A 27,458-nucleotide genomic window follows, 5' to 3' on the forward strand; every position below is an offset into this window, starting at 1 on the left:
TTGGAAAAAGGTTATGGCAGAGGTAATCAAAAGAGCTAAAATTTGTGAAGCAGAAAATGGAAGGTAGTTGCAGGATGTCATTTTTTGCATTTAACAATACAAGTTTCTCAAGCTTACTTATAAAAAAATAAAGTTTATTGCCTTTGTTTTATGATACTATAATTTCATGCATATAACTGTTAAAATAAAAAAGTTATTTCAGACTAAAATAGGACAATGACTTCAAGGAGGAAGTATCATGGGAATATAATATCACAAGCGGTCCCCAGTCGCTTGTAGTCAGTCAGGGGAAATGACAAGGTTAGATTTTTGCAGTTCTTGCAGGGAATTGTGTGCATACTTCTACATAGAGCACCTGGTATGCCCAAAGGGTCACCCATTTGGTACTGACCAGGCTCAGTGTTGCTTAACTTCAGTGATCTAACAAAAATCAGTGCATCATCGTGATTACTTATTCAGAAAATTTTAAATCTATTTAATTATTTCTGCAATTCCCCTACCCCACAAGTGCTACCCTTAAAAATGACCTCATATCAACATTATTCATGAGGTCAAAGATAATTTACCAATATATATTAACTAGCAGGGGTGCCCGGTGTTGCCCGGATGAAAAGAAAAAAAAAAGTTTGGGGAGGGAGGTAGGCTTGAACCTGAAGCTTTGAGGGGAATAACCTGATGACTTAGCACAACGCTACAAGGACAGGGAATTAAGAACAGCTGAAAATAAACGTTTTAAAAAAGCAGGTGGTTGAACATCAACGTGTGGTTTTCTAGGTCAAACATCACATCGTAGTAGTAGTAGTAGTAGTAGAGAAAATGAAATCACAGCACAAATTTTGTAACATAAAATTTGCTGAAATAAAAGATATTGATGACGTAGTTTTGTAAATCGAGCATATTATAATCTAGACAGTATATAAAAAGTTCTAAGAAACAGTGACCCCCCCTCCCCCCGCCAAAAAAAGCCTTTGGCAGACATATGAAAAAATTTTAAATGCTAAGCTTGATGCGTGTGTTGAGGGAAGTTTAAAATTAGTTAATGAATAGATTTATAAAAAGCGAAAATTTTCTAAAATAATATTCTACTTGTTTTAAGCAATTACCTGTGAACACTCTGAAAGAAAAAAACATTTTAATGAGGGATCAGTTTTATATATAAAATTAACATAAAATGATATCCCACCCTAACTTCATGGTAATTAACTAAATTGCTTTGCCACTTACTCTATGCACAACTGGCAATATCATAAATCACACATAATTGCCTAAAATAATAAGCAAAAAAGAAATTGGAATCTTAGGATGATCTCCATTATTCCAGTAATCAAAGGAGCAACTAGAATCATGAAAAAGAACTTCAAAAACTATCTGACAAATATACTCAGTGAACCAAGTGCAAGAGAGATTCAAGCAATTGCACTTGAAGGGACGGTCAGAATCTTAGAAAGAACTCTTGGTTGGAGTATCTGAGACAGTGGGTGAATGTGTGGCATCCAGTAGGATGCCCCATCCCTAGTTTGAATAAACTAATAAGAAAAATTTAAAAAAAAAACTAAACATTCTCCAATAAAAATACAGATGTTATCTCTCATAGCAAAAGTAATTAAATAAACAAATAATTGTCTCGGAAATGGGGAATCATTGTTCATTAAATTTATATATGAAACTGACCTTTAAATTCTAAAATAATATTTTTTTTTCTTTCTGCCAAGTTTTCAAGTTTAAAAAATGTAATCTCATTTTGTATGTGTCTCTGTGTTGTGATTTTGATGAGTGTTAATCTATAATAATGCTATTGTATTTCTCTTGGTTTAGCTTATTTGATTTTATTTATTTATTTATTTAGGATATTTTAAAAGTTCTTTAGTGGAAGTTATAGAAATGGATTAAAAAAATATATATAATAATAATTAAAGCAATTGTGAATACGACTAGAGTTATCTCCCCACTAATTGAGGCGGGGGGGGGGGGGGCAGGAAGTGACGTCATTACGATTGAAGGTCATTTCCCCCAAACAAGATTCTGTTTTTTTTTTTCTTTTTACACGCGGACGTGATCAAGTCGGAAATATTAAGATTTGCATGAAATTCGCAAAACGTTTATAAATAAATTCACTTACAGGTAAGTTAACTGATCAACTCTTCCTTCTTTTTGTGTGATTTTGTAAATGCAAATATCTTCGCTTTCGTCCTCTAGGAATTAACATTTTGCAAATATTTTCCTAATTTAAATTTCGCATTGTCAAAAACCACGATATTCTTGAAAAAAAAATGTTGAAATATGTTCGCATGAACATTTTTTTTTTTTTTTTTTAAGACATTTAAATGAAATAGTTGAACACGATTCGGTTTCAACGAAGGTCATTTAAAGCCGGTTTTGGCATTTTTAAAAAAATTAAACATTTAAGAAGCATAAAAAATAAACTAAGCAGAAATTCAGTTTTGTTTTCTATAACAACACATTGTTCACAACCTTGGCCTTCGGGACAAGATCAAAGTGTAGTGTTTTTTTTTTTTTTTTTTTTTTTTTTTTACATAGGCATCACCACATTATCAAGGCCAAGAGGCCACTCAAGGATAAGGGTTAAAGAGTGTACAGTAGAAATTGGACAATATAGTAATCATTAGTAATGAAAGTTGGTAAATTTGATAACTTATATGGAACGGCTCATCAAGAACTTATTTACGTTAGACTTTTCTGTTCTTCAGATAATGTACTTCAATTTCTTGTTCTCTGTCAGTGGAGGCGAAATCCTTCACGACTGAGACAATTTTTATTTTTGTTCCTTTTCTCCACGTTAAAAAACAACCCTGGTGTCTAACTCTGTCCAGTGGGGAGACATTGTAAATAGGAACAACACATTATCACCATTCGTTGTTTCAACTGATTTGACGCCAACTCTTCTGCTGCGATATTTTAAACTAGCTCATTGAAACATTTCCAGACGCTTCTACACTATTAGGACGAAATAAATGGAGTTTTCAGATATGATAATAATGGTTTCTACTGATGTTTTTGTCAATTTTAATAAGCTACAATGGTAGCTTCCAAATTATGCAGTCGAAATTATCTGAATATTAACTGAATTATTAAAAAACAATTTTAATCGTGTTTGGTGAAAAATTGCGTCCATCTTGTTTAAATCGAAACGGAAAATACCCCCCCTTTTGAACTTTGTGTTTTACAATTGTTTTCATCAAATTCTTTTTCTTTTCTTTAATAAATAGTTTTCTACCTTATCGATTTTCGTAATTTTTGGATATAATCATCGTAAAAATATGAGGAATACGTAGATACCATTGTTTTCATGTGAAATTCAGTTTTACGATTTCCGAAATTTCGTCCTAATAGTGTACTGACACTGTATGCCCGATCTTCAGAAATGTGGTCAAAAGTACAAAATCCCACCCTCAAAACTACAACATATAGAATCGCTCCAGTCTACAAACGGCACTTGTGCAGTTTAACATCCTCAAGCAAGCTTAGAAAACCATTCCTAACATGAGGAGGGGGTTTCGAGGCTTTCCGTCTTCGGCGGGCCTGAACGAGCTGCCCCCCCCCCCCCGCCGTAAAATTAATTCCTTTTCACGTGTTCTTATTTTTTCTGCGGATTACCGTTGATTACAAACTTAACATTAATATTAACAGGAAACAAAACAAATGAAACTTATGCATTTTTGGTATAGTGTTCAAAGTTTGTTTTATTATTCGAAAAAGTTGTCAAGAAACAATTATTTAACAAATAAATGTTATTAAAGACAAAATAAGTTACTTTTCTATCTAACTGGATACGTTTTTAGTGTTTTTATTTAATGTAACATGTTTATTCGGTTCGAAAAACAGTGTTTACAGATGTATTGGAAAATTTAAAATGGCGCCCGACTCTTCTTGAACACGGTAAGTTTGGGAAAATGAGTTAAAAATAAAAAAAACTATACAAAATACTGTAAGAAACTCGCTAAATATATGTTACCGTGACATAGGCTGACATATATTCGGTGGGGTTCTAACAGTATTTTGTATAGTTTCTTATTTTTAACTCATTTTCCCAAACTTACCGTGTTCAAGAGCGAGTCGGGCTCCATTTTAAATTTTCCGGATAACCTTTACGGAGATGGTCCCAACGTTCGCCTCGTTTTGAGTTCGGGGAGAGGCCGTCTGACGTAGGCGGTTTCGAGGCAGAAAATTACCCCTTCAATAAAGTGCCCAGTTGTTAACTTAAGAAAAAAACCCGAATTTTAAAAAATAAACAGTTCAAATAATTAGAATTTTACAAAATAAACAGTTCAAATAATTAGAATTTTTGATAATTCAACAGTTCAAATAATTAGAATATAAAAAAAAATAAACAGTTCAAATAATTAGAATTTTTGGGTTTGTATTACTGTACAGTGTACACATACATTCGAAAAAGTTGTCAAAAAACAAATAAAATATTATCAAAAGCAAGATAAGTTACTTTTCTACCTAACTGGATATATTTTTCGTGTTTTTATTCAATGTAACATGTTTATTCAGCTCGAAAACCATACAGTGTTTACCGATGTATTGGAAAATTTAAGATGGCGTCTGACTCTCTCTTTAACACAATAAGTTTCGGAAAAGGTGTTATAAATAAAAAATTGGATAAAATACTGGGTAATCTCCAAAAATACCGTTAGGGCTTACAACATGGCCGCCAGAAGAGTCACGTGATCCGGTTGATCCAAAACATGAATCGCCGTATTACGAAACCGGAAAACGCAAACCACTTGTTTGTTCTGAATAAAATACTTTTTATAAACACTGTTTTAACTAAAAACAACCTAAGATTGTTTCTCAAAGTTTGCCTATTTTTATAACAACATTATATCAACAAAAAATTAAATACAAACAAATTGTGATTGTTTGTCAAAGTTTGCCTTCAAGGCTGCGTTTTCCATTTGCACGATTCATGTTTTGGATCAACCGGATCACGTGACTCTTCTGGCGGCCATGTTGTAAGCCCTAACGGTATTTTTGGAGATTACCAAATACTGTTAAAACTCTCAATAAATGCTACTGTGACATAGGTTGACATATATTCGGCGTTTTTTTTTAACCCTACTTTGTCTAGTTTTTTATTTATAATACCTTTTCCGAAACTTACCGTGTTAAAGAGAGAGTCAGACGCCATCTTGAATTTTCCAATACATCGGTAAACACTGTATGGTTTTCGAGCTGAATAAACATGTTACATTGAATAAAAACACGAAAAATATATCCAGTTAGGTAGAAAAGTAACTTATCTTGCCTTTGATAACATTTGTTATATATTTGTTTTTTGACAACTTTTTCGAATGTATGTGTACAGTAATACAAACCCGAATTTTTGATAATTCAACAGTTCCAATAATTAGAATATAAAAAAATAAACAGTTCAAATAATAAGAATTAAAAAAAACAAACAAAAAAAACAGTCCACATGATTAGAATAGTTCCACGTGGTTAGTTAACCCTGTAAAATTCTGCGATTTGTTTCCCAATATTTGTAAAAGCATCTGTCTGTGACATATCGCATATTTTAGGGTTAGGGTAATTTTCTGCCTCAACACCGCCTACGTCAGACGGCCGCTCCCCGAACTCAGAACGAGGCGGACGTCGGGACCATCTCCGTAAAGGATAACCAATTTTCCAATACATCGGTAAACACTGTATGTTTTTCGAGCCGAATGAACATGTTACATGAAATAAAAACACTAAAAAAATATCCAGTTAAGTAGAAAAGTAACTTTGATAACATTTATTTGTTATATATTTGTTTTTTGACAACTTTTTCGAATCTATGTGTATAGTAATATAAACCCCAATTTATTTAATAAGATATTGTGAAACTTGAATTTAAACTGAAAAAAAAAATATTTAAAAATAGCGCTGTACTAAAAATACATAAACACTAACAGTGTCAGAAATCGCAATTAAAAACTTGAATAACTAGACTTACTATCTTTCGAAGCTTATAACTACTTGAAAAATGTAATTTAAACCCTAATTTTTTTCAATAAAAGTAACAAAGACCAAAATTTTAAATAATAACAGGTTTAATAACAAAATATGCAATATTTGTTTTTTAAAATTTTTTCAAGAAAATCAACGAATTTTAACTTACTTCGAATATAATAAATATATATAAATTTCAAAAAATCACTTACCTATAAAAAATATTAATCAATGAGTACTTCCATTCTTCATTCTTAAGAATGTATCCATATTTATATTTTATATTCCATGTACTTTTTAAATAAAATAATTTTTTAAGCAAGGATTAAAAAATACAGCGACTTTAAATTGTCATATTAGATGGTCACAGAGCGGGTTTGTTTCCCTTTCTTCCAGTTGAGAGCTACAGTAGCCTAAAAGCGCCATAATTAATCTCCCCTTTCTATTTCTGACATGTGTTTACTGTCAACAAAAGTTAGTTAATATGGGTCACCATACTTGAAAAATGATCATATTCACTCATAAGTTTACAAACCCCTCGACAAATTTTCCATTTTTTTTTTTTTTTTTTTTTTGCACAGTTTAGTCAAGACATTAAAAAATGACAATATCGAAAAAAGATTATATTGTACGTATCCGTTTTGGACTGAAGATCTCCGGAAAAAAAATTTAATTTAATTTGATCGAATAGTTTTTTCTTTTTTTACAGCGGAAAAACACGTTCTTATGAGAACGCGTTGAAGTCAGCCATTGTGAAATTTGCTGAACAACATGCCACGGGGAGATAACTCAATGTAAAGTGCCGACACCCTCTTCCCATCTTTAATTCTAGCTTTTCTTCCTAAAAATCAAACCTTTTGCTCGGTATCATAAGTTGTTTTTTCGCTGTAAAAAAAACAAAAAAAAACAAAAAACTATTTGAGTGAAATTATGTGAAATTTTTTTTCCGGAGAATTTCGTTTCATAACGGATACGTGAAATTTAACCTTTTTTCGATATTTTCATTTTTTAATGTCTTGACTAAACTGTACAAGTACCTTTTTTTTTTTTTTTTATTCTCTTAAAGAAATACATGAGTTTTTGATTTAAAATATTTTATTTCTTCTTTATAGAATGAATTTTTTTTTTTATATCTAAAATAAAACAACATTGAATGAAACAGAAAAATTTATAGTAAGTGCTAGACAATATTTTCAAAATATGAGGTTCCACTTAAAAAAAAAAAATGAAATAAAAATAAACGTGTTTTTAAAAAAAAAAAAAAAAAAAAAGGTTTTAAACTTTTGACTTTACCGGTAAATTTGCACAAAACCATTCTTTTTTTTCTGCTTTGAATTAGATTATTTTATTTATTGATCTTTTATCTTCAATTTGTGATATATAAACCTTAGGTGAGAAAATTATTTTCATTTTAATAGACATTTCAATATTTGGTTTATTGAAAAAGAGCATAAAATTTAACATTAAACCTACAAATATCATAAAAATTGAACCAATAGAATAATTTTGATAGATTTTTAAAGTGAAAAAATTGAAAAAAAACTTGTAAAATTAAATTCATTTCAGTACGTGGAAAAAATGGCTGCATGAGCGCGCTCATGCACTTTATAAACACTTTTTTTTTTCTTTTTTTTTTAAAGAAAAAATCATATTTCTATTTTTTTAAAAAACTTTAATAGTTTATTTTGAAAGTATATTCCATAAAGAAAATAAACAACCCACTTTAAAAAGACAAATTATGAGTTTTTTTATATTTTATTCGCAGTTTTGTGTTAGGGGTGTCAAAAATTCCCCCAAAATTCTGACACATCTACAGAAGCACTGAAAATTTTTTTAAAAAGTTTATTTAATGACTTTTAACATGGAGGATCACTTTTCAATTATAACGTTCTATTAAGTTGATACCCCACTTTGCGGTCAGTCAGCACAACTTTCCTTAAGGTGTCACGTTTCTGCTATGGTATAAAAATTTATAAGGAAGAAGGAAAAGAAATTGTAATAATTCAAACTGAAACAATTTATGAAAGAAAAAATTATAAGAAAGAACGACTGCAAAGTGGGGTATAAATTTAATAGAATGTTATAATTGAAAAGTGATCCCGCACATTAAAAGACATTAAATAAACTTTAAAAAAAAAAAAGAAGAAATCTTGATATGAAAGTTACTTCATGATGGAATCCATGTTTAGCGTTACAAATTCTAGAGAATTATTTGAGGATGGAAACTATTGCGAAACGAATTATTTTGTGCTAAATAGTATTTTTTGTTGAAAAAATTAACCATTGTAAGCGTAGAATAAAATATTGAAGCTGGTCATTTTGTTTACCTTATTGCCATCATGTAAATTTAAAAATAAATTTTACATTTGTACAAAATAAAATAAATTTATTTTATTTTGTACAAATGTAAAATAACTGTTTAAATAAGGTTTTAGTTTGTTTTATTTTATTTTGTTCAAATCTTGTTTAATAATTTTTTCGTTTATTTTATTTTATTCCGTTCAAAAATGTAAAATTAAAAGAAAGGACCCCTCCCCAAGGGTAGATCACTCTCGAAGAAAAAAAAATGGACCAATCAGATTAAAGGATGACTTTATGAAGACGAAGAAGTGGACATTTTTATTTTTAAATTTACATGATGGCGATAAGATAAACAAAATGACCGGCTTCAATATTTTCTACGTTTACAAGGGTTAATTTTTTAAACAAAAAATACTATTTAGCGAAAAATAATTCGTTTGGCAATAGTGCCCATCCTCAAATAATTCTCTGGAATTTGTAACGCTAAACTTGGATTCCACCGGTGTAAATTTTAAAAGCCGTTCTTAACATGAGGAGGTTAGGGTTGTTTATTCCGAAAGGTATTTTCGTATTTTTCAACCACCCCATGTGAAAAACAGCTTTCGGAATAAACACAATTTGTAGGTCGGACAACCAATGCACATTGACCGTTAAGTCTGTTATCGACGATAATCCGCAGAAAAAATAAGAAAACGTGAAAATGAATTAATTGTAAAATTAATTCCTTTTCACGTTCTTATTTGTGGGGAAAACTCGTTCAGGTCCGCCACCTCTTCCCTTCAGCAGACGAAACTCTCCTAAAATAAAAACATTTGCGGGTGTTAAAGTGCAGAAGTAATTTTCTTTTCCTACGTATTTTGGGCCGTTAAAAGTGTATATATTAAATCCATGTTTTGATTTTAGTTAAATATTGGAGGGGGGGGGATATGTTGTAACTAATATTTAGGATTAGTGGTAGTTTTTTTTTGTTTTTTTGTAAGGGTGGAGAGGATGATTCTTAAAAAAAAAAAAAAAAAAATCCCCCACTTCGGGGCAAGAATCAAAGTGCAATTCTCCCAATTTATTATATCCTTTTTTAAAGACCGATTGAGAATTTTCCAGTGCTTACAGCAAAACGAAAAAGAGGTTTTAAAAAAAATATATAATAAAAGTATATAGCAAATAAATGTTCCTCTTTATTTTGCCTCCCCATTAGGGCAGAGTTAGACACCATGTCGTTTTTTAAAGCAAGAAAATTAACTTCTATCTACCTGGATAATTTTTTAAATTCATTTTAAAGCATTTTCTTTGAAACACAAGTACTGTCGAATGTCAATTTAAAACTAGGAGAGAAAAAAAAAAAAAAAAACTGACTGAAGATGATCATCTGAGGAGTTTCGATAATCTCCCAAATTTTTTCTATGTATTTTTGGCCTTTAAAGCCATATGTTTTGATTTTTAGTTAATCTGTGGGTAAAGTGTCTTACTAGTAAGATTTAGGGTTAGCAGGAAATATTTGGGGGGGGGGGGGCTTAATATAATAGAATAAAAAATCCACTAAAGAAAATTGACATCACTAAAACAAGGGGACATAATCTGAAAATGCAGAGCCAGCATCATCCTGGCCCCGGTGGCCGCCACTTTTCTAGTAGAGTGGCTCCTATTTGGACAGGCTAAGTTCTCACACCATCATCAATGTCCCCTTAGTAAATGCCTTCAAGTCATGCCTGGCTGCAGAATGGACGAACCATAAATACAAATACCAGTTTTCCTACTGAGCCAGTGACCCTACCCTCATAGTTTTCATGTGAATTACTAATGCTACTTGAAACTCTTCAACAGAAGAGGATCAAAACCTTAGTATATGGTCTTAATACCCTAGTCGCATAACTAATGACCTTGACTTATGATAGAAAAGATAGTATATCATAAGTCTATCTTAGACTAGGAATTAAAGTGCAGTAGGCCATATTACTTCCTCTTTTGATAAGACCGATTGCTTTACGTAACCTCACCAGGAAATTCAGGGTTGTTCAGAGTAGCAATCTCCAACTCCTTTTTGAGGGAGTTAACCTTGTGTTTAACTTTGTAGCTGCAATGCCACTACAAAAATAACTGTATGTTTTCTATATCTATCACAATTCACTGTTTAAATTTGATTGCTATAGAATATCATGCATATACGTGATTCAACGAAATGGGAAGTCAATCCTGACACGTGCATAACCTCCTTTACCGGCTTATCGATAAAGTTTATGTCGAAGTCTCTTTGTGTGCCAACTAAATACTCAGCTTTCAAAAGTTGATTTTTAGAGGTATTTGAACCTGTTTTGAATGAATACCACCTTTAAAATTGTCGCCACGGACGATTTTAAATGCGATATTCATTCACAACATCTGAATACCTCTAAAAATCAACTTTTGAAAGGTGAGTATTTTTGACCGAAGTTTAAATTTATTTATTTTAGAGTAAAATTCTGAAAATTTTTTAATTTAATAAGGTTCACCTCAATACTCACCTTTAAAATGACGATTTTTATAGATTTTCAAGTATGCTAAAAACGAATATCACATTTAAATTTTGGTTAGACAAATAGTTTTCTAAATATTAAAACCTTTATTATCCAATGTAATCTATTGTTTTTACTGGTGTCCATTTTTTTTTTCCAACTGAAAAATACTAAGACACCCCTCCTTTCCATGTTAAGAATAGCAAATGTCACTGACATTTATTAAGTAATGCACTAGAAAAAAATTTTTTAATATCCAGAAAGCTACTTGTCTGTGCAAAATTTAAATGTGGTATTCATTTTCAGCATATGTCATTTTAAAGGTGAAGCCTAAGGTGGAAAGGAAATAAAAAAAATTTACCAATAATAATAATAAACAGCTGCATGGTTAAAAGTCAATGTTAAAAATGAACTGTGACTGGATTAACAGATTAAATTTCACATTGTGCGTGCAAGTAAAGTGATCCGAATCCAATAAAACTTCAATTTTTATTTCACTTTGAAAGTTGCATTCTTGTTATTATAGAAGTACTTACAAAAATGTCCTCCAACGAACTTACTGCACTTGCCCCTCTTGCAACATAAGTACCGCCGACCAACAGCAAAATCTTGCCCCTTCACTGTAGAGCTCCTCAGATGCTGAAAGGCTTTCTACTCAGACTATTTGCTTTTGGAATTTCTTTCTCGTTTCCCTAACTGTACCAACATGTATGGATTTAAATGTAATGTGAACAAACACTTTGCTGCACAACTCTCCACTGAGGATGCTCCATTTAAATCTGATCTCTAATTCATTATAACCCTCTTACATTCCAGTGGCACGAGGCCTTGTTTGAGAGAAAAAATAAATAAAAACATATCACTTATCTCATTTTTTGATTCCTGTAGATTAATTAAGAGGGAGGGGAATAAGTTGTGTAGTTTTCAAGCATAATTTTACAGAAAACTATTAGAATTAACAGCACATTTAAATGACAGCTTTAATATTAAAGTAGGAGTATTTCAGGGATCCATATAGTCCGGTGCCTTTTCATTTGTGTTTAGTATGGATTGTCTGAAAGATGTAGATGATTTAGTACTTGTCTGTGAAACAATGGAAGGTCTAGATGTTAAGACTTGAGAGGAAAGCTTGGTACTTGTACAGTTTAATCAAGACATTAAAAAATGAAAACATCAAAAAAAGCTAATATTGTACATATCCATTATGGAATGAAGTTTTTTTTTTACAGCATAAAAACAATTTGTAATACCGAGCAAAAAGTAGTTATGTTTTGATTTTTAGGAAGAAAAGCTAGTATTAAAGATGGGGAGGGAATGTTGGCGCTTTAAACTGAGTTATCTCCACATGGTATGTTAAAAAAATTTATTGTGCTCTTATAAAAACGTGTTTTTCTGCTGTAAAAAAAAAAAAAAAAAAAAAAAAAACCTACTCTATCAAATTAAGTGAAATGTTTTTTCCAGAGATCTTCAGTCCAAAATGGATACGTACAATATAACCTTTTTTTTCCCCCCCGATATTTTTATTTTTTTAATGTCTTGATTAAACTATACAAGCACCGAAAGCTTTGGAAAGTAAAAGTCTAAGAGTAAAAGTAACTAAAATAATGATCAGTGGTTTTCATGTTGGACAGCATCCAGAAAGAGGAAAGTTCCTTTGTTCAGTTTGTTGAAAGGAAGTTAGGTATAATTTTATATTTTTTTGTGGTACTTGTAAGCATTGGATGCACAAGAAATGTAGTGCGATTGATGCCATTTTGTATTTGCTTTGAATAAATATAGTATTTAGTTTAGTGTTGAAAATGGAATTAAATAATCAGCGCTTTCTTGTTCTTAATATCATCAAAACAAGGTGCTCCCCAAATAAGAAACGGTGGTAATTGTTAAAGATTTCAGTCAGCACAATTGTGAGAAAAAATTCAGTCATTAAAAATGGTTTCTTGCCATCGTTTTTGTTAAATGTAACTTGAGAAAAAAACACTTGAAAACATGTCCACACATTAATATCAATAAACAAAATCAAAACAAGATGGCGACCAGATTTGACTTCATGTCGTGTGATTTCACTTATTCACCATAATGTTTTTCTCAAGTTACATGCATAATGCTAAATGGATTTTAACTCTAAATGATTCCTCATCCAATAATATTTAAGAAAAGCAACAACATAAAACCATTTTTAATGCATATACAGAATTTTTGCTGCATTCTACTCTGGCCGCAATCTTTAACAATTATTGAAGGGGTTTCTATTATGTGCATGCAAACTACAAGTAATTTTTTTCTAATGTGTAAACAAAAATACTAAACATTTTTTTTTTTTTTTAAATTTTAATCTTTAACCCAACATTGAATCCTATTTTTTTAAAAAAAGGCCCTCTTTTTCCAGGAATTGTTTCCGCAATGGCAGGGGGTGTTAGCTGTTTTGATCGTGTCAAAGTCGGTTTCATGATTGGTATGTGCGTAGGAATGGCATCGGGTGCATTATTTGGTGGATTTTCTGCTCTCAGGTAAATAAACATGCATTCGAAAAATGTAATTTTACAAAACATTTCATTTGTTCAGTAATTCTATAAAATATTCATATGTTGACCCCCCCCCCCAAAAAAAAAATAATAATAAAAGTTCTCGGGTGAGTTTGAATTACTCACAATAAAACTGTCCTCAAGTATCTTTAGTCTTTCTGTACTTGGATTTGTCAGGAGAACCTGACATGAGGATACTTCATTCTAAAAGTAAACCTTGACCAAATATTCAAAACAAGCCGTGCGTGAGTGTGTGGCCCCCCTTTGATGCTGCATGTGAGATGACGCCACAAAAAACAGTGAAGAAAGGATGAATGTGAGAAATGTGAAGGGCCAACGTTGCCTTCACATTTTCACCAAGTTTCAAAAAAATCTAATGGATGGGGCAAAAGTTATGGGGTAAAAAGAGTCATTTTTTATAATTTGGGGCATTTGTGACACCTTTTGAGCTCCTGGAAACGCCGAATCCCATTGAAAATGGACAAATGATGCAGTTTCACAACTTAAGACATGTATATTTGAATTCAGCACCATGGAAAACCACTATATAGACATACATATCAAGTGTTTGAGAAATATGAAAAAAGAGCCACAAAAAGGAGCTTTTTAGCAGTAAAAGTCCCCGGGATGTGAACCAGAATTTTTCCAGGGTCAACCTTACTGGATTTATATTAAGAACAATGGGCTCCACATTTTGGCCAAGTTTCAGAAAAACCTAATGAATGGATCAAAACATGTCATTTTGGGCCATTTTTTTGGCCTCTTTTGAGCCCCTCTGCGCAATTGGAATTTTTGCAAAAAAATTTTTTTACTGTGCATATCTATTTAATGAAATACAATTTGTGGCAAAATTTCAGAAAAAACGCACGGGTAACAAAAAGTGCTAAATATCCGGTAAATATCTTCTCTTCATATCCTTTCTACTGAAACATCTGGTGGAGAGGTTGTTACATACTTCTTTTTTCAGCGATTATATTTTTGTGTTTTTATCCGTTATTTTATTTTTTAAATTGTTGTGGGAGTATCGACATTGCCTATTGATGGAGTTGACATATAATAATGAGAAAGTGATCAATATCATTAATATAGCAAGTGTGTCCAAACAGAACTTCATGTGAACCCAGGCAATGCCGGGTATCCATGCTAGTTAATAAATGAGAAAATACACAATAGTTGTATGACAATATGGATTTCCACATCTGAGGTGGTGTGCCAATCACTAGCCTCTCGCTAAAGTGCAAAAAAGAATTTCTAACCTAATAGGTTCCACACCATTTGCCAAACTCCACGCCCGTCACCGAGTGTTTGTTTTATAAGTACTCTCACAGAATATGCTTTGATGAACTTATCGTATTTGCATCTGCTGAACCAAAATTACCTACTCGAATGCTGCTAAATTCCACCCCTTCCCTCTAGAGGTCGTTAGGTACTGGAATGTTTTACACTGATAGCTTCTTTCTTCAAACTGCTTGCCTTTAAAATTCTTTTCCTGTTTTCACAACAGTATCAACAATATCTTGTCAAATCCTCACCCAGGTTGCCCAATTTATAAATCTGGCTACTACCATAGTAACTTCTTATTCTTCAGTTGCAATATGATATACAAAAATTAAACCACACTCTGCTTGCAACTGTTATAAAATCCAAGCAATACAAGATGATTAAGCGATATCTCAATTTGTAGTACATGAAATGCCACATGTTTGGGAATGTAAAGTGCACAAGTCACATTTTTTTTTTATAATTTCAGGAAGCTATAAAAAACTAAATAAAAAATGTTAAATTGTGTTAAGTTTCTCATTATCTCCAGAGAAATTCTTCATATATAATTAGTGAAACAATAAAACTAAAGAGACCTTTAAGTGCAACTGAAAGCACCAAATAAAATTCTGGGTGCCTCCAGAACACCACTAAAACTAAGTTTCTACCCCCCCCCCCTCATTCTTTGTAGAGATATAACAATCCTTAAAAAATAAATCAAATCCAGGGCTAATGTCTTTCAATTTGATAAAACTGGACATGATGACATTAAAAATCGTATTTAATTCTTGATAACATTCATTAATACCCCCAAAGAATGAATCCTTTTTTTATAAATTGGAGATATTATTTTTCGAGGGTTATGCTGATTTAAAAATTTTGTAGGGGTTTGTTGTGTATTTTTTAAGTTTTAGCTACACATACAAACACACAGACAACTATTATATAGACTAACCTGGGTGCCCGGCATTGCCCAGGTGTTTGGAAGTGTGTGTTGAGCAAAAAAAAGAAGAAAAAAAAAAAAGTTGTAATAGGCAGACAGGCTCGAACTCGTACCGTGAAGGAGGAAAAGAACGTGAAAAAAAAAAAAAACGTGATGTGTTTGCTGTTGCGGCCATTGCCAAACCAGAAGTGACATAGGTTTAAATTAAGGCTAGACATTGAAAAAAGGTGATGACTTTTGGCGAAAAAAGCGACCCCTCCCTGTAAAAAAAATGCTCAGTTGAGGGTGAAGGAATTAACGTTTTTAGCCAATTTGTTGTTCGAAAGGTTGAGTTTCAAAGATACCTATCTCGTGAAAATCCGTCGCAAGTTTTAGGCAGACACACATTTAAACAGACAGGCGAAATTTATATTGTAGATGGGCATGTGATGTTCAGTAATGCTCCCCCTCCCACCACCACTAAATTTGATGCAGTCATCTACAGAATCATTACGGTTTCCTTAATCAACAGAAGTACCTTGGTTTTTCCTTAATGATGTGTATTTATTTTTTTTAGTTGTTACCTTCGTATTTTTTTAGATTAGGCTCACCTCCACAATTTTCTTTTAAATGACACCTTTTATAGGTTTTCGACTATGCTGAATACGAAAATTGCATTGAAATTTTGCAGAAATAATTAGTTATCGAGATATAAAAAGTTGTATTTTGCATTGTATTCTTTGACAGCCATTTTTTTTACGCTCGTGCAGTGTCAGTCATAGATGAGTAGATTTGTTTATGGCGCGCCAAAGAATACAACGAAATAAGCTGAATCTTCAATCTTATCTCTCTACGTCCTCATGATCCAATATCCAAATGTGGAACTTTCACAGGAGAAACGAACATATACAGATCCATATTCAACAGTGCTCCAAGTCACAAATGGCATGTTCTAAGAACCGTTTGTCAAAAAACAATGGTAATAAGAGATTGGCATTGAGAACAAAAAAGATTGCTGAAGCATTGAAGGATGAGAAAAACGAAAATAAATCTTTTGAAATATTTGACGATTGCAGCAATTTATTCTAATGCTAGTTCATACCCATTCCTTGAACGGTGTTGGTACAGTACCTGGGTATCTCTATTTTCATCTCATCTATGCAGAGTATGGACTGTGCTGAAATGATATTATTTAGAAACCCATTAACATGGATGGGGGAGGGGGGGGAGAACATTTTGTAACTATTCCGTACTTTCACCTAACAAAGAAAAGATACTATAAAAATTGAATTTGACTTGAATCCTAGCCAAAGATAGCACAGTTTGTATTCTGCATAAATACCTTCATCTCTACTTAGCTTCTACCACATTACAGCTAGTATGGATGAAAATATTTTAAACTAGCAAATACCCACGCTTTGCTCAGGACTTGCTGTACACTCGGGTACCTGCTTCACTGACACCCTTACAGTAAGTGGATGTTGTAAGAGCCACATCAAGTATGACCTTGAGCCTGAAAAATGGTGTTCACCATCCCTAGGTCGAAGACCAGCATCATGTCAGGTTTGGTCATGATTAGTCGAATGATATTGGTTGTAGAAGACTGTGTGTGTGTGTGTGTATATATATATATATATATATATATTTTTATAAAGTAATAGGGTTCGTGTGTTTCTGTCTGTGTGTACAGCTCTCCATCATCAACGAAATATAAAGGAGGTAAGAGGGTAGATCTCTCCTGGTAGAGAAACATTAGAACCCATTTTAGGATGTTTCTGTTATAGGAGACATAAGAATCTATGCCTAATTTCTTTATATACTAGTCTACAAACCACCCCCATATCGAATGACTTATGCTCATTTGCATATCACATTATATTAAATCTCTTTAACTAATTACCTCGACCTTATTACATATTGGAAATATTCTAATCATTTCAACTGTACTATTTACAAAATCTATTTAACATTTAATTATTTAATATATTTTCATTTAATTTTATATTCGATTTATTTCACTTTACGTATATTATCAAAACAATTCATTGGCGAGCAAAGCTTTATGTTTTGGGATTGTATTGAAAATGTAATGGAAATTTCAATTTCGTTCCGTTTTAATCTTTTATATTTTACTTGCCAATATAATTGAAAGAATACAATTCAACTATCGTAATTTTATATAAATAAACAAAAACAAATATTTTAAAATACTTGGTATTATTATACAAACACCGTGACAGCGAATTAGTAAAATCTTTTACGTAGTATTCTGTTACGTTTCGGTGTGCTGAACACGAATCTGAAAACTGGGTTAGGGTTAGGGTTAGGGTTAGGGTACATTTTTTTCTACTAATTCGCTGTCACGGTATTTGTATAAATTTACCTAAAACTTTATTAAAAAAGAAATAATTTTATTTTTAAATGAAAAAAATCAATTTAGTAAAATAATTGTATTAAACACCCCCAGCCTTGTCAGCAAACCTGTAAACCTATAAAAGTTAACATTTCGAATGTAAACAGTGATTTTTCGATTTTGTTAGCGCTTCTTGCCGCAATTAAAGACAATTAAAACGGAACTAACTTTATTTCCATTCTATTTTTTAAACAACCCCCAAAACATAACGCTCTCTTCCAGTTATAGCCAATTTTTTTTTTAATTAAATAAAACAGGTCAAAATAAACAGATAAGCGCATTTTCTTTTACATTTTTCTTACAACCATTGTCATTTAACCAACTGCAGGATATCGTTACTTTTGTGGGGTTGTTTTGAAAATGGCACGGAGATTATAATTTCGTTCCAATTTAATCTTTCTGGTCGAGCCTATTTCGAAAGCCTGTCTTATCATAGATTTGAACTACAAATAATTTATTACATTTTGATTATTACTATCTTAAGACTTAAAGCTTATATTTATTTCATTTTTCTATTTATATATTGAATTAGTTATTTCCAGTCTTATTTAAACTTAGTGCTTTCTTTAAACCGGATGAACCTTTTATAAAAATATGAGTTTAACGTAAAGAACACGAACAAGGTTTTATTCAACTGAATTTCTTCCAGTTTACTAACAAAATATAGAAATTTAAAAGAGATATAATTAATAAAATAAAAAGGTTATGTAATTTAAAAGAAATACACGTACTCACAAAAGCAGAACTTTTTTTACACATTTTTTTCTTTAAAACCATAACAATGAGACTAACAATTACCTAGATCTTAGTAATTATTTGTTTTAATAGAACTGTTTTAATTGTACTGTTTACTTAGTTAACCTAAGTTGGTATTACATTTATTTTACATTTACTTTTTTTTTTTAATTATTACTTTTAGACTGTGACGTTTACACCCGGAAGTAATGAGTCACACGTAGGTCGCTTTTATTCATTCCTTTTGGTCAAGATCAAAGTGTAGTATCTGTTCTTCAGATGCTGCACTTGGGATGGTTTGTGCCGGTCAATGGAGGGGAGACCCTCTATACTGGGACAATTATTATTTTTGGTAACCAGAGTGCCCCCTTTTTGCCTACTTTAAGGGGAGCTGGTTTTTACCTCACATTAAAAACGGCCTTGTGCCTAATTTGTTCAGTGGGGGAGCAAATAAATACCATCTGTTCTTCAGATGCTGCACTTCATTTTCTTGTTCTCTTTCGGTGGAGGAGAAATCCTTCACGACTGAGACAATTTTTATTTTTGTACCTTTTCTCCACGTTAAAAAACGACCCTGGTGTTTAACTCTGTCCCGTGGGGAGGCATAGTAAATAGGTACAATATAATTGTTTATAATTGTACTATTCAGAAATATTATTTATAGTTCGTCCATTTCAGTTAGTATACATTTCCTTTACGCTTAATTAATTTACAATCATTAATATCGTTAAACAATTCCGTTTAAAACCGAAATTATGCCACCCAAACGAAGTAGAAACGAAAGTGAGGAAGAAAGAATGGAAAGATTGGAAGCTAATAGACTAAGAGTTGCTGCAATTCGCTCCAATGAAAACAATTCAGATAGAGAAAGACGTCTAGAACTTAACAGGATACGTCAAAGAGAAAGGAGAGCAAGACTGTCAGATTTGGAAAGAGAAACCCAACGTGAAGCTGACAGAACTAGACATGCTGTAAGGCGGTTAAATTCATCACAAGATGAAATTCAAGAAAGGCAAAGATATGCACTGGAAAGAGAAGCAATATTACGATCGAATGAATTATATGAGGTAAGTAGACGTACACAAGGTCAGTTGAGAGTGGCTCAACGACATCAGAATGAATCGGAAACCCAACGAAGCTTTCGCCTATACCAAGGGCAACAACGAGAGGCTGCATGGAGAGAGAGTATGACTTTGCCCCAGCAATTGACAGAAAACGAGGCAGCTAGACAACGAATGACTGCTTTGAGACACTATGAAATAGAACACTGCAATAGAAAAGGATTGCTCTACAACAAAAATGACTCTCTCACTACAGCTGATATAGGAAAAATGGACAAAGTATGTCAACATTGCTCAGCTGTAAAATTTAAAGGAGAAACCCCTGGTTGTTGTTGTTCTTCTGGCAAAGTTGTGCTTGATAGCTTTCCACCACTGCCTCAGTTGCTTCAAGATTTGCTCTCCGGCAATGGTCCCATCTCTAAAGATTTTCTGCAAAATCTACGCTGTTATAACAATTGTTTTGCAATGACATCATTTGGTCACAAAATTGCGGCAGTACATGGGTGGAGTCCTTCTTTTAGAATTCGAGGCCAGGTTTGCCACCAGATTGGGAGTCTTTTACCACCTGAAGATGAAACAGCAAAGTTTATTCAAGTCTACTTCTTGGATAGTCTGGAAGAGGAACTACATAATCGGGGACGTGACAGTAGACTCAATAGAGACATTCTCCAAAGTCTGACTGAATTTTTACATGAGAACAACAGCTTTATTTGTCAGCTGAAAACAACAAAGGAGAGGATTGAAGAAGAACACTTGGTAGAACATAAAGTTGTCATAAGGGAAGACCGAAGGTCGCAAGAAGAGCATCCACGGCGATTCAATGCTCCAACAACAACGTATGAGATTGGAATATTAATGGAGAATGAACCAACAGCTAACCGGGATATTGTCTTGCGTTTTAGAAATGATACATTAAAATGGATCTCCGAACTACATCCCCTCTACGATACTTTAATGTACCCGTTAATGTACCCCTATGGTTCTCCATCTTACAACATCTACATGAAGGCATCCAATGGGCGAAAAGTTACCCAACAGCAATTTTATTCGTACCATTTAATGACTCGGCCTGGAAACTATTTTCTCTGGTACCGAAGGCTATTTCAACAATGGCTGGTGGATGTGTACTGCAAGATTGAAACAGAACGTTTACAGTTCCTGAGGCGTGAGCAACAGACCCTGAGAGCTGACAATTATAGCAACTTGAGAGATTCAATTCTTAGGGAGGATGGGAATCCAGAACAGTTTGGTCAACGAGTTGTACTTCCGGCAACTTATACAGGAGGCCCTCGATACATGTTTGAGCGTCAAAGTGATGCCATGGCATATGTTCGGCGAATGGGCCGAGCCGACCTCTTCATCACGTTCACAACAAATCCAAAGTGGACAGAAATTACAGAAAATTGTCTTCAAGGGCAAGACCCTCAGGATCGTCCAGATATTGTTGCCAGGGTTTTCAGGCAGAAGCTACAAAAGTTACTTGAATTTATTAAAAAGGGAGGATTTGGCAGGCTGAGGGCTTTCCTGTACAGTATTGAATATCAAAAAAGAGGACTGCCGCATGCACACATCCTCACCTGGCAGGCCCCAGAGGACAAACTTCTACCAGAAAAAATGGATCTCTGCATATCTGCAGAGATCCCTGACAAAGAGGAAGATCCTGATCTTCATGCTAAAGTGATGGCACATATGGTGCATGGACCTTGTGGACCATTTAATCCAAATTGTCCATGTATGATTGACAACAAATGTTCCAAAAAATACCCAAAAGAATTTCTTCAGTGTACCGAGCAAGGCCAAGACTCTTACCCCAAGTACAGGCGAAGAAAACCAGAAGATGGAGGCCAGACTGGTAGAATAAGGATGAAGAGAAATGGTCGGTATGTTAATCAAGAAATAACAAACCAGTGGATTGTTCCGTACAACAAGGTCCTCCTTCAGCAGTTCAACGCTCACATTAACGTAGAAATTTGCAGCTCGATCCAAAGCATCAAATATGTCCTCAAATACGTGAATAAAGGATGTGATCAAGCAGTGTTTGAACTACAAAGAACTGATGGAGCAGCTAACCAACAAGGCCAAGTACAAAGTCACATTGTGGATGAGATCCAGCAGTTCCAGAATGCAAGGTATGTCGGCAGTTCAGAGGCGGCCTGGAGGATATTGGAACATCCCATCCATGAACATTTCCCCCCAATTGTACAACTTTCTGTTCATCTTGAAAATGGGCAGCGTGTCATGTTCTCAGCTGATACTGCTCTGGAACGAGCCCAAGGTCCACCGCCTGCCACAACTTTGACAGCATTTTTTCAACTCTGCCATGAGGATGACTTTGCAAGGGGTCTCAAATACGTAGAAGTCCCTGAGTTTTACACTTGGAACAAATCGACAAAGAAATGGATGAGAAGAATGCGTGGGGTACAAGTTGAAGGTACTGAAAATGATGATGTATGGAAGGCACCATGCATTGGGAGAATCTACACGATTAGTCCAAAAGCAGGGGAGTGTTATTTCTTACGCCTGTTGCTCAATGAGGTTGCTGGTCCAACTTCATTTCAAAATTTGCGAGCATACAATGGTCAGGTGTTTGAAACATACAGAGCAGCGTGCCTTGCTCGAGGCCTTCTAGAAAATGACCATCACTTGCATCAAGCAGTAGGAGAGGCAAGTGCCACTCAATCACCTTCAAATTTGCGAAGCCTATTTGTGATAATTTTAACAGCCTGTGAGCCAAGAAATCCTCTTGAGATCTGGATGGCTTTTCGTGATGTAATATCTGAAGACATTCTTCACAGATACAGGCAAGAAGTTAACAATCCAGAAGCAGATTTTAATGAGGACATCTACAATAAAACTCTTTGTCTAATTGAAGAAAAAGTTCTCCTTATGTGCGGTCAACCATTGGCAAGCTATGGATTACCTGCACCAATGCAAGGAAGAGATGAAAGACTCGCGAGAGAGTATCAACGTGAAGTTACTTATAATCTTGAAGAACTTTCCCTACAAGCAGAAAATATGCAAGAAAAACTGACCGATTCTCAAAGAGAAGTTTACAATTCATTCATGGCAATGTTGGAAGCACAAGGTGAAATGAACAAAAACATGATGTTTCTTGATGCTCCAGGTGGTACGGGCAAGACTTTTGTAATCAATTTGATCCTTGCAAAGATTAGATCCATGAGAAAGATTGTGCTTGCAACAGCATTCAGTGGCATTGCTGCTACTCTACTACAAGGTGGCCGCACTCTTCACAGCACTTTTAAAGTACCCTTGGATACTCATCGAATGGATCAGCCAGTTTGCAAAATTACTGGTAACTCAGCCTTGGCAAATGTAATTAGAGACACCTCTGCAATCATTGTAGACGAAGCCCCAATGACGCACAAGAGTGCTTATGAATCAATTGACCGAACACTGCAAGACATCACAGGAAACAAGAATCCCATGGGTGGCATTCCAACCTTATTTTGCGGTGATTTCTGTCAAATCCTCCCAGTGGTTAAAAATGGCACAAGGGCTAACATTGTCAATGCAAGTTTGAAACAATCCTATCTCTGGAGGCACGTTATAGTGAAGAGACTGACTACTAATATGAGAGCCTATATCTCTGATAACACAGCTGCAGCAGACTTCTCAAAATTGCTTCTCCAAATCGGTAATGGTCAGTTTCCTATCACTTCTTCACCTGACACAATTAAGATTCCAACTGCACTTGGTAAATGTGTCGGTAATCAGAAGCAACTGAAAGACAAAGTGTACCCAGACCTGCAAAACAATGGAAAATCACCGGATTGGCTTGCTGAGAGGGCTATTATTTCGCCATTAAACAGCAATGTGAATCATTTGAACAATTCAATAATGGATGAATTTCCAGGAGACACAAAGCAATACAAGTCAGTTGATTCGGCTACTAATGAATATGAAGCTGTTCACTACCCTGTGGAGTTTTTAAACTCTTTGGAGATATCTGGAATGCCTCCACACATTTGAAATCTCAAAATTGGATCGCCAATCATGATTCTTCGATCCTTGGAACCGCCAAAAACAACAAACGGAACCAGATGTGTTATCAGCAGATTGCACACCAATGTACTTGAGGCCACCATTTCCTGTGGTCCCTACAAAGGCGAAACCGTTCTACTGCCAAGGATCCCCTTAGATCCATCGGACTCAAAACTTCCATTTAAATTCCGGAGACTCCAATTTCCTTTGAAGGTGTGTTTTGCAATGAGCATAAACAAAAGTCAAGGTCAGACATTTAACACCATTGGCGTAGACTTGACATCAGACTGCTTCAGTCACCGTATGTTCTACGTCTCCATCAGCCGGACAGGAAGTTCAGAAAAACTCTACATTCTGGCTCCAAATCGAAGCAGCAGAAATGTAGTTTACCCTGAGGCTCTTCAGTGAAAAGTTCGAGAAATGGATATGAGGAAAAACTGACATGATCTGATTGTGGTAAGTTTTTAGTATTGAATGTGCAAGATAAAATTTAAGCAAGAGTTGAAAATTACTTCAATGAAAAATTTACTATGTAACATCAAGTAACCTTCCTTTTTGATGAAAATGTTTTGTAAAGTTCCTGATTGAATTTCAGTCACTACAAGAGGTAGTTAAAATGTTAATCACCTTATGCAATCGTTGCTCTTACAACATCAACTTACTGGAAAGGTGCCCACAGATTTTGGTACCCGAGTGCGCAACAAAGCTCCGTGCGAAGCACGGGTATCTTTGCTAGTATATATATATATATATTATTATTATACTGTTGGTAGAATTTTTCAGTAACTCATAACACAATATGTCATTCCAAAGAGTGCTCAATGCATGAAACAGAGCAATATATTGATTGTTGGAGAGCTATTGGCTACACATTAGCAAACGTGTTTCAATGACCCCCTATCAGGGAAAATTACCTCATCAGGCCATCAGGTGGATGGTTTTTGGCCTGATGAGGTGATTTTCCCTGATAGGGGGTCATTGAAACACGTTTGCTATATATATATATATATATATATATATATATATATATATATATATATATGCTATGACCTTGAACATTATCTTGGAAAATGGTGAGCACCATCCCTAGATGGGGGACCATCATCATGCTAGGTTTGATCATAATCGGTCCAGTGGTGTGGGCTTTTGGAGAGTTGCACACACAGACACACACACGAACGCTCCTGCTTTATATATAGAGATTTTGTGGAAAGAAAAATACACTACTTAGTATTTGTATGAGTGAGTAACTATGATTAATGTATTTATATTTATTTATTTATTTTCTTTTGGTCCCCCGATTTATCAGAGAGGGACCTATATTTTCATTTTTTTGGCAAAAACCATTAGAAATTATATTTGCAAACAAAAATGATTTACTTTAAACTACTGTCAAATAACCAGATACTTCAGATTATTATTATAAAAAAAAAACATTTTTACTTTTTAATACTTATGTAATGCTTTTTTTATTTTATGTTAATTTCTTGGGTTTGGTATATTCTAGCTTAACCAATTCGGTGTCAAGTTAGTGCTTTGTCATTATAGTCAAAGTTTTTTTTTTTTTTTTTATATTTTTTTAAAAATTAATCAGAAAATAATTAACCAAAACGAGTTTTGCAAAAGCCTGATTTTTCTTAAAAACAGTTAAAGTGAAATATTTTTTATATTGTTTTTCTTAATTTTTTAAAGTTATAAAATCCTTATAAAAATATGACTGGCATGGTAGACGCCAAATTGTCCTATTCCCTAATTTCTTTGAATCTATAAAACATGTATCCAGTATAAAAAAATAACAAAAGCCTTCAGGCTTTATGTGAGATTCAAACTTCAATATTGATATAAAAACTACTGTGTTAGTAATGTTTGGCAAAAAAGGGAATGACAGGTTTCTATTTGCATATGTACAGCCACTCCAAAAACACAATTTTTTTAATCTCTACTTTTATATAAAAGGCACTTTGTGTGTTTGAGTTCACTCCTTATGAACTCCAAAACAGCTAAAAATGTTTTTACGTGTCTGGGAGTGTTCTTAGATAAGTTTTGTATCGGAATGCTTCTGATTGAAAATCGATAATTAAAGGAAAAACAGTCCGATTTTGACCAAATTTAACACCCTTATACAGCCTAACATCACAATTGTGTTTGAGAAGTTTTATTACTATACAAGCAGAATGGCTCAACGTATAAAATCAACAGTAGGTTCTTTGGTAAGACAGGGGTGCATTTGAAATTAATGTTTTTGTTTAGAACTATGATACTTGACTTTTGCATTTTAAACTTTAATTCAAACCATAATATAAAAATATTTTATAAAATCAACAGTAAGTTCTCTACAGTGCAATGTAGACAACAATGTATTGAGGACTAAGTCACCTGTAGAAGCATGTGAAGCTTCCTTCTAGTGCACCTCACTAAGTCACAAACAATTAATCAATTAATTTGATTGCAAAATAGGTGATTTCGACAAAAATAAAAGTATAAGAAGTGTGGAACATTCAATCCCGGGCAATGTTGGGTTTCAGTGCTAGTGATATATAGATTAATAACTGCATTTAGCTTTGCAGTTTATATTTAAGTTTATAAACAAACTAAGTGGAATTCAGTTCTAACCGTTTCTATTGGATGGAAGAAGCAAATGAAAGAGTAGAAAAAATTCGTAGAACAAATCTACCAATGCCGAATTAACACTTATAACAGGGCTTTACGTTGCGAGTGAAACAGTCGCATTGGTATGTGATTTTTTCAAGACTAGACACTTATCTTTTGGTGATTATATTTTTTTTTTTCACCAATAATCTTCCAAAGCTCATTACTGAGTGAAAAATGTTTTTAACCTTTGTTCGTTTTAAAAAAAAAATAAAGTCAAATTATTTCAATAATAAAAGGTTTAATGGAACAATATACTCTTTTTAATGAAGGCTGTTTAAAAAAAAAACATCTGAAGAAATTTGAGTGTTTATACCTTCAAGTTTCAACATAAAATTCAATGTATAGTTAGAATTGCATTTGATTAAAAAAACAGAAAAGTCTTTATGATATCATGGAATGAAACTGTCATATTCCAATAATCATGTGGATTTGAATTGAATATAAATGTGTCCGTAAAGCACTGTATAATCATTTATCTGTTTGTAACGGACAAGAATAAGATTATAATGGATTTCCCGGCTCTGATTAATATGTGAAGATAAAATATTTTTCTTTTCTTTCTTTTCAGGTTTGGACTTCGGGGCCGAGAATTAGTTCAGAATGTTGGTAAAACAATGGTTCAGGGTGGAGGAACTTTTGGAACGTTTATGGCCATTGGTACAGGAATTCGGTGCTGACCCAGGATGAATATGTAATTTACTTTGAAACAATCAAAACTTCTTAGAGCAACTACGAAAACAGACACCATTACATCAATCTCTTGAAAATAAATCTTTTTTTTGTTTCCAACCTTTTTAAGAGTTATTAAAAAAAATTTTTTGAAGTTTTGATCGAAATTTGTTGACAGCTTTTACAGAAAAAAAAAGTTCTTGTTTAGAATTTTCCTTACTTTAAAAAAAAACTGTATAATCTATGTATCCATGACGAAACAAAAATATCATATTCTAAAAATCATGTAAATTGACCAAGTAATTTTATTTTTAAATAAAAAATTAAATTTTAAAACCATTCAAGGAATGACTGTCTCACCTTTCATTTTGAAAAAAATCTCAAAAAAATAATAAAAAAAAACAATTATAATTCATGTTTACTACATTTATGTTGTAATGCCTACAAATTCCCATTAATTGATTAAAAATGATT

The 27,458-nt window shown here is 33.3% G+C and overlaps 2 protein-coding genes across 6 annotated transcripts in view; one reads left to right on the forward strand and one right to left on the reverse strand.

Annotated features, from left to right (window-relative positions):
* Window positions 1–27,458, reverse strand: part of LOC145243489 (endoplasmic reticulum-Golgi intermediate compartment protein 3-like) — a 113,479-nt gene that overhangs the window by 14,463 nt on the left and 71,558 nt on the right. The window lies entirely within an intron of this gene.
* LOC145243490 (reactive oxygen species modulator 1-like) lies at window positions 1,951–27,108 on the forward strand. Of its 2 annotated transcripts, none has more exons than XM_080106435.1 (3): window positions 1,951–2,121; window positions 13,135–13,255; window positions 26,884–27,108. In XM_080106435.1, exons 2-3 carry the CDS (start codon window positions 13,149–13,151, stop codon window positions 26,990–26,992), a joined length of 216 nt encoding a protein of 71 aa, XP_079962561.1. In that variant the 5' UTR covers window positions 1,951–2,121; window positions 13,135–13,148; the 3' UTR covers window positions 26,993–27,108. The 2 variants fall into 2 exon arrangements, with proteins under 2 accessions (XP_079962561.1, XP_079962562.1); XM_080106436.1 differs by having other exon boundaries at window positions 2,015–2,121; window positions 13,120–13,255.

Source organism: Euprymna scolopes, chromosome 22 (genome assembly GCF_053919585.1).
Source record: "Euprymna scolopes isolate OS-2025 chromosome 22, ASM5391958v1, whole genome shotgun sequence".
Lineage (NCBI taxonomy): Eukaryota > Metazoa > Mollusca > Cephalopoda > Sepiida > Sepiolidae > Euprymna > Euprymna scolopes.